Source organism: Podarcis gaigeae (genome assembly GCF_964106915.1).
Source record: "Podarcis gaigeae genome assembly, chromosome: 13".
Classification (NCBI taxonomy): Eukaryota; Metazoa; Chordata; class Lepidosauria; order Squamata; family Lacertidae; genus Podarcis; species Podarcis gaigeae.
Window position 1 is genome coordinate 24,294,836 of NC_139689.1, and position 12,846 is coordinate 24,307,681.

The window sequence follows — 12,846 nt, forward strand, 5'->3', positions numbered from 1 at the left end:
CGCAAATGCCCCACCAACCTTACCTGCCTGCCTTCTTCCTTACATCCAGTCCAGGGGGCAGCTCTGGGTGTCAGTTTCTTCCCCCCTCAATCTCAAGTGTTGCCCTTGCAGAATGCAACAGGGAGCAGGAGGAGGACAAAACCAGAATTATGGTAGTTGGCTGTGCCTGGCTTTGGCTCCACCTACTGGTGGCCTCCCTGCCTTCAACCCTACCAATCCCAATGGGCAGCCACCGCTACTGACTCTACCACCAATCCATGGCCCCTCCAGATACCTAAAAATTGCAACCTCTGCCAATCCACCAATTCTGCTGGCCACATCCATAGAGGTGACAGAGCTCTACTGAGAGATGAAGCATGTCTCAAAGCACTGCAGGACAGGAATGCAACAGCTGGACCATCTCTATTGAGGAAGGGGGGAAATTCAGAAACTCATGCTCTACCACTGCGCTGCAGCCCTTCACTGGGAGTTGCTATTTGAGAGCTTTAACTCTATGAATAGTGGTATAAACCCTTATCCTCCCTTGGTCTATGCAGAGGACTTGTTTTGCCTTCCATTGATGATGAAGTGAGACATTTATATAAACTGGTTGACTGGAGAATCACATACCAGGTCCAGGGCATTATCAGGATTGCCAAAGCTGGCCTGTTCTTGGATACCCAGTAGAGCCTTGGGCTTCCAGATGTAAATGCTGAAATATGAATGAATGCAGTAAATAAAACAGCAAAAAAACACTTGCAGAAATGTTGCACTTACAATTCTTTGCGGTCATGCTTCTGGGGGAGATTTAGGTCCAGACTTGTCCAGCCTCTTGTGTTTCTGGAGCTGCACTGCAAATCCACAGACATTATGAACTGTACCCAGTGTTAGTCATACTCAGAGTAGACCCATTAAAATGGCTAACGTAGGTACATTAATTTCAAGGGGTCTCCTTTTGAGTAAAAGTTAGGTGACTGGAGCCCCTAGATTACTTATTTTAATTTTCGGAGGCAACAGAGTTTGACCTGACCGAAGAGATGATGTGGTATCTGTTTTAATAAACCACAGACTGTATTTGGATAGAAATCAAACCATTGATTTATACAATCAGCAGGTTGCTTTGTATCTAAATGCCTTGGCGCTATCTGCTTTGTCGTACTCAATGCTTAGGGGTGCTGTCAACAAAGGATCTCCCTGCCCCCCAAGCTTGTGTTCCATGTGAAAGCAGCTCAGCCCTTGCAAGGGACAGTGCAGTCAAGTTAATTCCTTTTTACTCAGGTGCTAATCTCTTCCCGGCAACTGATCTCAAAACTGTGAAATCGCCTGGGTTAAGTAAGGTGTGGGTGTGTGCAAATGTTCCCAGGAAGTCATATTCTTAATCATAGAAGTCCTAGGATATGTGGCAGGGAAAACATCTGGTCCTTACCATTGGACACAGGTTGCCGGGACTGCTCTGGTGAACTATACAGTCTAAATGGCTAGATTCTTTGGGGAAGCATGGGCAGGGAGCAGGCCTTTGCCTTCCCCCAAAGACACAGTATAACCTCAGCTAAGCAATGCATCATTTAACAGAAAACATGTAAGAAAGCAGGTTGAACTCTTAGCGTTACAGCTCTAGAGTGCAGTTAGCTTTCTGGGGAGTCCAGTTTTGCTCAATGTCTGCTCATTGCCCGTGCTGGTAAAAAGGGCCCCTATCTATAGCAGGAAGTCTCTGCACCCCCTTGATTTCCGCTCCCCTTCCCTATTCCCATAACTCTGATTCTTTTTCCTCACTTACTTCCCACCCTGCATTCTCCGTCCGTCTGTCTGTCTGTCTGTCTTCCCCCCTCCTTTCTCTTTCTCTCTCTCTGTGTTCTAGGATGCTGAACTGATAACAGCCAAACTTCTGCAGGAACAAGGCCAGGTAATCACCACCCCTTCCCCTCTTGTTCACGGGGACAGAACTGGTTCCCCGAACCCTCAGAATGCCCCGATGCCAAAAATGCCAAACAGAAAGAAGCTGTGTTAACCCCTCAATGTTCGTTCCTTCTCTCCTTGTTCCATCCACGCTGGGTATACTGTACATCCAAGCATTGCAGTTGCTGCCTGATTGATTGAGCAGAAATCTTGCAAGTGCACCTTTCCCTCAGCCTGGAGTTTCAGAGTTCTACCCAGGGGAGCCAACTTGGGCCTAAAGTTATGGGTGCCCATGACGTCATGACGTCACGTGTGCCCTGGCCTCGGAACCTGACTTCTGGTGGCAAGGCCTCAGGGATGCTGTCTGAGGACTCGCAAGAACCCGACTTCTACTGCCACCAGAATTCAGGTACCAAGGTCTCCCAAGGCCTTGGACAGCATCACTGAGGTCTCACAAGACCTTGGACATGACTTCTGGTGCTTTCAAGGCACCAGAAGTTGCACTGGGGGCTCTGCAGTGTGGGTGCTGAGCACCCACAACAAAGTTTTTGTTGGCGCCCCTGGTTCTGCTCCTGTTGAATTCCTGCCAACAACTCCTGTTGATTTGCTACTCTGGGATAAGACACTGAGTCCTTCTTGAGGGAGAAGCAGCAACCCCAGTCTGTGAAGGAAGAGTGAGCTTTCAGCACAGGGATGGAGAGGCTGTGGACCCCCAACTCCCATCACCCCTGGCCATGCTGGTCAGGGCTGGTGGGAGTTGGAGTCCTTCTGGAGGGTCCACATCCCCATGGTTTATTTATCAAGTCAGTGTTAGCCAGGTGTTGGGAACATTTGGCCCTCCAGATGTTTCAGAATTACAACTCCCATCAGCCCCAGCAAGCATAGCCAATGGCCAGAGAAGACAGGAGTTGTAGTTCCATAACATCTGGAGGGACAAAGTTTCCCCAAATCTAACATAAGCAGATAACAGAGTCATGACTTCTGTGTAACCAACTTGAGGCCTTGTGAGCAGGAGCTGAGGGCACTTCTGGGGTTGCCACCTTTCTCTGTATGCTGAGAAAAGATGCCTCTGTCAAACAGAAACAGAGCACTGCCTTAGAGTGTGTCAGACCACTGGTCTATCTAGCTTTCTTATTGCCTATGCTTGCTGACTATGCTCTTGTCTATACTCTGCAGGGTTTCAGGCAGGGGTCTTTCCTAGCCTTTCTTGGAGATTCAAAAGACCTCTTGCACAAGATCTCGCAATGAGCCACCTTTAATTTCTCCATTGTATAATCATTAAAGGCACAACAGCTCTCCCATGGAATCTTGGCTCTGGCCCAGCCTGTTTCTTGTTTCTTGTCTTCGAGATATATAGGAGGCACCTTTGCCAACTCCAGCAGGCTAACACTATTCTTCCTTGCCATCTACCAGTCAATTCCTTGGTCAGTGCCAGGATCTTGATGGGCTTGAATTAAAGCTTCTACCATCCTTGCTTCCACTCTCTGGCCTTAAATGGCTGTGGGATGTGCAGAACCTCAACATCTGCAGCTTATTCCATCACTTGGGTTGCCAGGTCTTAGAAATATCCCTGCTCCTGTGCCTTTAACGAGCAAGTCCAGCCGTGCTCATCCCTTATGTTATGAAAAGCTTTTCCTGCTGACTTCTGTAATCAAGCTGCTTTCAAAAATGTAGGAGCAGCCGGGACAAGTTCTGTCACCACCACTATGTTGAGGAAAGCTGCACCTGTTGAAATCCCTGCTCGTCATCCGGCTAAAAAGGTGGCAACTCTTCTCTGTTTAGTCATGACCTCATTGACCAGCCTTAGGCAAGGCAAAGTCCCATTTGGTAAAATAGGACAATATAATTATAGGGTTGTTACGAGGTTTGGTGACACAGCAGGTGTAAATGGAAAGAGGCAACCCTTTATATAATGGAAATGCCAAATAATAGCTGCTCTTCCTGATTGCAAAAATCTTATTGCACCAGTCCACCCACACGCAAGGTAAGTCATTCTTGTGCCCATTTTCCAAACGAGGAACTAAAGATCAGGAAACTTAGGTCCCTCCAAGACCACCCAGCATGACAGGGATCTGTCCAGGTCAAGCCCTGGACAGGTCAAATTCTTAAACTATATTTGCATTTCATCCCAGAGCTAGAGGCAGACTCCTGGAGGCTTGGCTTCCAGACCTTACCAGCTTTTAGGATTCTGAGCTGCACTTGGTGGGTGACAAGTTTAGCTTTATTTATTGCTCCCTCTAAGAGCGAATGGAGGTGGGGTGTGCCAAGAAAAATGGAGCCAAAATGAGGTTGCTGAGTAACAGGAGGGGCAGTATTGGTAGCCCTGATGTTTTCCCAAGTCCAAAAATATATTTTAAAGGAATGAAACAAAACCCAGTTGGACCAAACAGAGAGAGAAAAAGACAACCTAGATGGACCAAAAACACACCACAAAAAACCACCAGCCCAATTTGCAGTTCCACTTTGTTTATTCATTTGATCATTCATTCAGTGGTGTAGTGGGTAAATGCTGATGTTTGTGCCCTCTTCATGACAGGCCTGATAACCAAGCCCCTCCTAAGCCTATACAAAAGAAGAAGAAAAACCTTTGACAGCATTTTTTCCCTTCAACCCATCCCCCACTTTGAACAGTTTGGGTGGGCTCAAAGTCTTGGTCAGTATTTTGTGACATTTTGGTTGGTCATGATGTAGGGATCTTGGATTTTTTTCAGAAAGGAAAGTGCCGGTTTTAGCCTCTTAGCTATGCTTGCTAAGGCTACCTCCCTCTTCCTCTGTTTAGTTTATTTGGTGGGTTTCTCTTTGAGTTAAGCTTAATTATTTGGCACATAAAGAATTGGCAAGTAATGCCCCCCCCCCCCGAGATGACGCCAACATCCCTGCTCCTCCCTTTTCTACCACACTGCTGCATTAATCACAATATTTCTATTGAAATGTTTTTGGGAACACAAACATGCACACAGGTGCCAAATCATCCAAAGTCAACACAAAAGCAATAAAACTACAACCCATAAAACAAATCAGAATGCAGGAGAGTAGATAAGAAAACGTAAGATTAGATTAGGCTGCAATAAACAACAGTAGCTGGTGTGCCGACATGGATGAAGCAAAAACCTCCCAAGGGGTTTATGGCTAGTTGAGTGACCAGGTGCAAAAAGGGAAGAGGCCTCTGTGTATGGTCAGCTGGTACCATGTTGCGCACTCCTGCACTGGCATTATTCGCCACCCCTACACAGCTGTTAAAGACACAAATGTCTGCCTTTGTACCATGACTGAAAACCCACCAAGCCAAACACAGCCCAACACTTTTCTGCAGCAGCAGCCCACAAGGGATTTCCTCTTTTGACTTCCTGCCTGGGTTTGCAAAACTACAGAAGCTGCCAAGTATGTTGTGTTTAGGCACAGTCCATTCTCTACAAGTTGTACCCTTAAGTATAAGCCAGACTTCCATTATGCCATGTTCCCTTGGCATAGGACAGGAATGGGAAGCCTCAGGTCCAGGAACCACCTCCAAGCCTTTCTGTTTGACTTTTGGGACTCTTGTTCCTCACAGGCCATGTTTCACTGGCTCCTTTACTAGAACGTGTCCCCAAACTCTTATAATCCTCCTTTCCCATGCCTGGGTGGAGGATGGAGAGGGGTGTGAGAGTAAGTTAACATTTGTCATCCTGCCCACTTTTGCCTGCACTGCCACAACCACCTGATGTTTCCTAGAATGGAATGTGACTCTCAGGCTAAAATAAGTTCCTTACCCCTGGCTTAGTAGAAACCCTGCTGCAGGACTGTATTAAGAGTCCTACCAGGGAGCTGTATATAACCCCATTAGACATGCCTGTTAGTTGCCTCCCATAGTTTGTACACCAACAGGGGCTTCATTCAGGCATTCTCTTGTTGTGTTTAATCGTTGTGTGAGAGGGGGGAGGCAAGGGCAGCTCCTCCACCCCACCCCCCCATTGCCATCCCTGTCATTCTCCATAAGTTAGAGGGATAGCTTCTCTTCAGGATGCAGAACCTGATGTCATGGGCTGTATGCCAGGAATGGTGCATGAGCAGAGAAAAGTTCCTGCTTCGAAAGTTAACCCTCCAACTAACTCTTTGCTTCTGTCTCACTTGACCCCCATGGGACGGGTTGAGGGAACTAGCACTCTTCTTGCCCTGTGCATGTGGGCTCAGGACAAGGAGAACGCCTGAATAGGGCTTGTGTAGGACCTGAATACAGTACTCAGGGTTCGGCAAACAACCTTCCTGGCAAGCCACAATGCCTGGCTGGTGGCCTCTGTTTGGCTCAGTGGGTGCTGTCCCAGGCTATCATCTGTAACCATTAGTCAACACTTCCCGCTTTGGGCTTGTGGCAGCCTTGCCAGCAAGTCTTAAATCTAGGCTCGCAGTCGCTTGCCTCTCTTCTGAACTGTTTCTTTCATCTCCACCTTTTACCCTTTTCACGCCTGTGTTATTGCCTTTCTGGAAAGGAGTATCTGCCTGTGCCAAATCACTCAACCTTTCTCTGAGTGTCCAATTGCTTTTGAATACATTGAGTTCCCTTGTGTGCTATAAGAGAAAGCCTTAGCAGGAAGGGCTTGTAGAATAAACAAGGAACTTTAAAAAGAGAGAGGGAGAGAGAAGAAATGTGATTGTTTTGAATATTGGCCCAGGTTTCTCCCAGTGTATCATGGGAATGATAAGGTGGAGACGATCAGTCCTCTGACACTGAATTCTGCACTTGTTCTGGAATGTTGTGGGCAGTGTTTCGTTTTTAAGGCAGCGAGTGCCAGCATAGTCTTCACTTATGAGTCATACCGCCTGACCTTGCACACGCTTCAGATGTATTTCAAGATTACAACATGGCTTGGAGATGATTTGTACATTAGGAAAAAGCACAGAGGAAAGCGGATTATAATATATGCCCTTTCATAAAATTCCAAATTGGGATGAGAAGAAAATGAACCCTGTATACTCAAAGCTAATCTATCTTACTTGGCATATTCCTGGACTGGACTTTACCATATAAACAACATGTTCTGGGTTTGATTCCTAACTCATATTTAAACCATGGTTTGGCTACTATTCTCAATTTTATCCTGAGAGCCTTGGAAGGGATGCTGATTTTAATCTACAGGTCACAAAACATAGAGTTGTCTTGAAGTAGTTGTAGGGACAAAGTAAGCAACTAGTGATCTTGATGGTCTTGGCAGGTACTTGGGCAGTGGAATGAAAGTGAGCACCCCAGGAATCAGAGTCTTCTTTGAAACAAAACACCAAGGTTCTAGTCCTCAAGGCTTTGGAGATGGGCATGAAAATAGAAGGGTCAGAAAATCAGAAGCTGAGGGTGGTGGAATAGAAGAGAAGAATATTATCAATTTTTAATCACACTGGTAACTGGGTCTTTAACAGTATCATGATGTGCAGATAATAGAAGGGGGATAATATTTTATCTCCATACTGTGATAAGGTCCACCTGGTGATTATATATTGCTGTGCATTATTGGCAATGCTGGGGACTCAAGTTCTGAGCAGAAGTTCTAGCAGCCGGGATGGGCCATGGTACATGCATAGTAGTTTTCACCACCCCATAACTAGCATAAGTAGAATAAATGTGCAAAATAAGCGAAAATATCCAGTTTTCCAATTTTCATTTCCCACTCCTTCTTTTTAACCACACACCACACACAGCCTCAGATGTGTGGGAAAGCAACAACTGACTGGGCCCTGAGTGGTCTTTTGACTTGGCCCATTTCTCTGCTGTCTCTGAACCCAGTCTCAGCTCTGTCCCTTGAGGTACCCTAATTTAAAAAGTGCAAACAAACTAGCATTGAACCTACATCTTCACTCATGCACTGTATGTTTTCTGTGCAGACAGCTGCTATGATCAACATACACTGGAAGCCTGGGAGGCGAGGGGGACTAGGATCACAGCAACCAGCTCCTTCCCCATCCCCATGTTGATTGTGCCTTGTACATAGAATCTATGCATGCAAAATCTTTATGACCATGTGATGTGCAACACCTGCATTTAGCTGGATCCCAGATTTCACAGAGGAAGCCCACACATATACAATCAGTTTACGGGTTACAAGGAACCATCTAAGCACAGAAGTCAGAGATGGGGCCACCACCACTTATGACCCGACTTCTCCCTCCATGCCCTCAGCATAAGTCTGGTTATGGCTGTCTGCACTGGGTTATGGTCTAGCCCTGTGATGTCACATTTGCTCACCCTTCTTTCTTTCTACCTCTCTCTCTTTTTCCCCTTCCACAGAAACACACAGTGGAGACACCTTATGGGGTTGTGACAATCACCATCCATGGGACACCCAAGCCCAAACGTCCAGCCATCCTCACCTACCATGATGTGGGACAAAACCGTAAGACTGGAGCACCCACTTGGTTGGGGCAGGAGGGAGGGGAGGTTAGGGGTTTTCCAAACAGTGCAACCCCAAGAGAGAACTTGGCCATTTGCCCTACAGTCCAGTTCGTAGAACGTTTGCGTCAAGGATCTTGCCATTCTGGAAGAACTCCAAGAACTTTTTGTTTTGGTGGGGTCAGGAAGTCCCAACACATATTCACACCTATGCAACACACACACACACACACACACACACACACACACACACGGTCTCCTATTGTGTGGAGGTTCCTGATACTATACCACTGGTGGGGGCAAACTTCAGGCTACAACCCCAAGATCCACCAATCAGGTGCAAAATACAAGGGCCTCTTTGGAGAATACCATAAACAGATGTCAAGGCCTATTTGGAGGCTGGAGCCAGGTACCTGCTGCCCCCCGTGAACAAAACATTGGGAAGACCTGCATGTACGATCACAAACCTACATCTAAGTTCGTGTGGATCAGAAATTCGAACAGATTAATGTAGGGAAGGAGAGCCATTTGTGGACACTATTCTTGAACAATGGAGAATCAAAAGCCTTTGCTTTCTGATGGCAAATCATCCTGCGATCTACTGGTGGACCCTAATTTGCCTTGATTGGCCCACCTCCTCTACCCCACCCATCACAATCAATCCTACCATAGCTGCTTGAGGATGAAGAACCAACACTTCCTAACAATGTAGAGGAGGGAGGGGGACACTCAGGCCCAATGGGGGAGGGGCAAATACAGCCCCTCAGGACCACACCTCTCTTCGGCCACTCCCCTCACCACTGTCCTTGAGAGTTGTTGCCTGGCTGGAATATGTCCCTGAACTCTGATCATGCCTTTGGGTTGCTTGAGGGCGGGGGGGGGGGGGGAGAGGCGTCTGTGAGCATGTTTCCACTCTCCTGTTCTAGAATACCAGATCTTTGTGGCCTTTGAGGATGCTCAAGTTTACATTGTGGGCTTGCTCGGTGGTTGACTCTCAAGCAAGTCGGTCGCTCTGCCTCAGAGTCTGTCGGCAGGCATCTGACTGCTGCTGCCTCTGAAGCTTCCCACCCACCCGCCTGCCTGCCTTCTGCCTTCTGCAACAGGCATTGAAAGCTGGAGGAGACAGAAAACACTCATCCAGGGGAGGAGGAACTGCTGGCTTTCGTTCTTACTTGGTTGTTTATCTCAACCTTATCTTTAGCAGCTAATTTCCCCTACTACTCTCCCTTCCAACTCCTAGAGAAAAATAGTCACCAAGTAGGGGAGATAAACAAGGGGCAGAGAAATGCAGGCACAGTGCCTCCTCCAGCACGTGTGACATTTTTATTCCCTCTAACCATTTATGCTGGTCTGTGAGGGAGTCTCCAAAATTCCCCATGGAATGGTGGAGCCTGCTCTCTCAAGGTGAGTGTAATGTCTAGCCAAGTCCTTAGTTCCCGTCCTAGAAAACAGGAATGATAGCGGTCTTCCTCACTGGGTTGTGAATGTGAACGAAACATGGGTTGTCTTGCATTCTTTCCACAGCCAAGGGACCATTTAAACTATCACTGCTAAGAAGAAGAAGAAAACTCGAGGAAAGCTTTCAGTCATGCAACTTTGCATTTTGGTGCACTCTGGTCTACTTTCTCATACCCCCAAAAGGCCTGCTTTTTATTCCCTAACTCTTTTTTTTAAAAGGGATTCATACCTTGACGTTAGAATCACCAGATTCCGTTCTAAAACTTTAATTTGAAATTTTAAACCTTGTCCTATTTATCGTCAATGTTTCCCAAGTGATCTGCGCTCTGTTCCAGAATTCCCCACCATCCCTTGAGGCCAATCATCTCCTGGTTTTGAAAGCCTCTAGACCACCCTTTCCCATCATGGTGCCTTCCTGCAACTCCCATCAGCCCCAGCCAGCATGGCTGTGCTTCCATGGCTGTGCTGATGGGAGTTGTAGTCCAAAACATCTGGAGGACACCAGTTTGGAGAAGCCTGGCCTAGAAGGCTCTTCTTCAAAAGCTTTCACCCTTGTTAAGGAGAACATAGGAGCTCTCTCCTATTCAAGGTTGCTTGCTTGTCTGAATGCCCCCATCTCTTGCTCTTTTGCCAGGCCAGCTGAAGACATTTTGATCCCTTAGACTGCAGCCCTTAGGATACTTACCTGGGGAAAAAGCCTCACTGAACACAGTGGGTTTTACTTCTGAGTACAGTGGTACCTTGGTTGTCGAACATAATCCGTTCCGGGAGTCCATTCGACTCCCGGAATGGTTCGAAAACCAAGGCGCAGCTTTCGATTGGCTGCAGGAGCTTCCTGCACTCAATTGGAAGCCGCTTCAGACATTCAGCTTCCAAAAAAAGTTTGCAAACCGGAACACTCACTTCCGGGTTTGCGACATTCGGGAGCCAAAACGTCCCGAGTACCAAGGCGTTCGACAACCAAGGTACGACTGTAAACTTGCATAGGCTTGCATGGTAAAGCGAGGAATCCAAATAGCACCTTCCAGTGTAAAACAACAACAACAGTCAGTTTGCTGCCCTGTTTACTGACTCCTGGAGCAAGACGGCAGCCGCTGTCTTGATTTGCAGCTCGCCAGTCTCGACGGCACTACCGCTTGGCCTTTTGCAGCCTGACACCCACTTCTTCTGTCTCCCCACCCCCACCCCAGATCTTTCGTGCTTCGACACCCTCTTCCACTATGAGGACATGCAAGAGATCATAAAGAACTTCGTGGTGATACATGTGGACGCGCCTGGCATGGAGGAGGGGGCCCCGGCCTTCCCTCTGGGGTGAGCCTTGCAGCCTCCATTCCTGCCCCACCCGCATCGTTGGGTGTGATGGGGACAACAGCCTAGCAGTCTAACACAGCCCCTGCTCTCTGCTCTCTTCCTAGGTATCAGTATCCTTCGCTGGACCAGCTGGCTGACATGATCCCCTGCATCTTGCAATATGTGAAGTGAGTCGGGGCGAGATCACACGGGTGGGTGGGTTGCGACAACAACCTGCGACGGGGTCACCTGCCAGCCTTCTCAAACAAGGGTTCTTTGCCCTGGAGTGTAAAATCAGAAAAGGCACAGCCTTTCATTCACATCAATCAAACAAAACAAAGCACAGAAACAACATCTGGGGACCCAAGGTAACCTACCAAAGTAAGATTCCTTCTTGGGTATTTCCCATTATTATCATTCTTCCAGTGGGATAGCCAGCCGTGTGTGTCTGTTACAGGAAATGCAAGTGTCCTTTGGCATCTTAAACACTAACAGAGTAATTGTGGCCTAGGCTTCCCGCCTTTTCATCATGAAGTGTTATATTCGGTTTGGCAGATTATACACACACACACACACACACACACACAGAGAGAGAGAGAGAGAGAGAGAGAGAGAGAGAGAGAGAGAGAGAGAAATATAGATAGCTGAACACACACTTAACACGTGGGAGAAAGAGAAAGAGAGGGGGAAGGGAATTGGAGCCGGGGGGGGGGGGCATGAAAACATGAGGCACTCAGTCTGTGCCATTTCGAAGTGTTCACTTTAGAGAAAATTCCAAAGGCACAAGATAAGCAAATGGCTGGAGCCCACTTCTGCTCCCAAGTGCCAAAAAAGTGCCAGGCAGCTCCTGCTCCTTTGCGTATTTTGAAACTGGCCTCTTTCTTCCTCCTTTAGCTTCACCAGCATCATCGGAATTGGAGTCGGAGCCGGCGCCTACATCCTGGCACGCTACAGCGTAAGTGGGTGGGGGACCCATGAGTGGTGGTCGGATTAAGTAAATGTTCTCCGTGCCCAGTTTGAACCTCTCCAAAAGCAGCAGGGCTGCAGAGTAGCTGACATCTGTGTTCCTATTAACAACCACAGAGCAGCGTTTCGGTTGTTTCCTGAGCTGAAGTACAGAGGAAGGATGGGCCCAACATTTGATTCCAGCAAGTGTGATGTGCTGCAGTAATTAAGAGAATTAGTTGAGAGACAGGAAATTCCTGTTTCAAATCTCAGGGGAGGCATGAACGCGTGTGGTGAAATTACATAAGTGGCTCTCTCTTAGAGGCCAAGACTTTGCCACAGGATGAATGGAGAAACTTTGTTCTGATGTTATCAATTGATTTGTTTCAGAGACGCCAGATCTGCATGTGTGCTCCCTGCTCCCTTTTTTTAAAAAAAAATATTATATTTTTATCTTCACACCAACCTGAGAGGGAGTACATGTCCCAAAGTCACCCAGTGAACTTCATGGCTGAGCAGGGATTTGAACCTCAGGCTTAGCTTGATGCTCCAAACGCACCACCCTATCTCTCTGGTTTCAGTAGGGATTGCTGCAATAATGTACACAGAGCAACTTGAATATGTGTCAAAAGCTATTTATGAGAGCTAGTGTGACAACGAGGAGGAGAGGACAAGCAATGCTCTGGTTCAGATCTCACTTCAGCCAGAACCAGAAGGGGGAAAAGTTTAGCATAAGCAGAGCCTGTTGGATCAGGCCAAGGATTCTGCAATTGCCACATCTTATTTCCTTCCCTGGCCAGCCAGCTGCCTATGAGGCACTGAGAAGCCTCTGTTTTATGTCCCTGAAATTATACATAAGCAGTATGGTGAGCGCCATGCGAACATTTTATCCGCTAGTCATAAGTGTTATTATGATTTTCCAC

General features: G+C 47.4%; 1 protein-coding gene across 10 annotated transcripts in view; it reads left to right on the plus strand.

Annotated features, from left to right (window-relative positions):
• NDRG2 (NDRG family member 2) overlaps positions 1-12,846 on the plus strand; it is a 40,075-nt gene that overhangs the window by 9,473 nt on the left and 17,756 nt on the right. For 5 of the 10 annotated variants that reach the window (XM_083708244.1, XM_083708239.1, XM_083708241.1 and 2 more), the window contains exons 3-7: positions 1,838-1,882; positions 8,129-8,234; positions 10,879-10,999; positions 11,104-11,166; positions 11,873-11,933. In XM_083708244.1, the coding sequence (XP_083564370.1) occupies positions 1,838-1,882; positions 8,129-8,234; positions 10,879-10,999; positions 11,104-11,166; positions 11,873-11,933 (396 nt within the window). The remainder of the gene's footprint in view (positions 1-1,837; positions 1,883-8,128; positions 8,235-10,878; positions 11,000-11,103; positions 11,167-11,872; positions 11,934-12,846) is intronic. The other 5 variants (XM_083708247.1, XM_083708242.1, XM_083708248.1 and 2 more) reach the window with 1 other exon arrangement.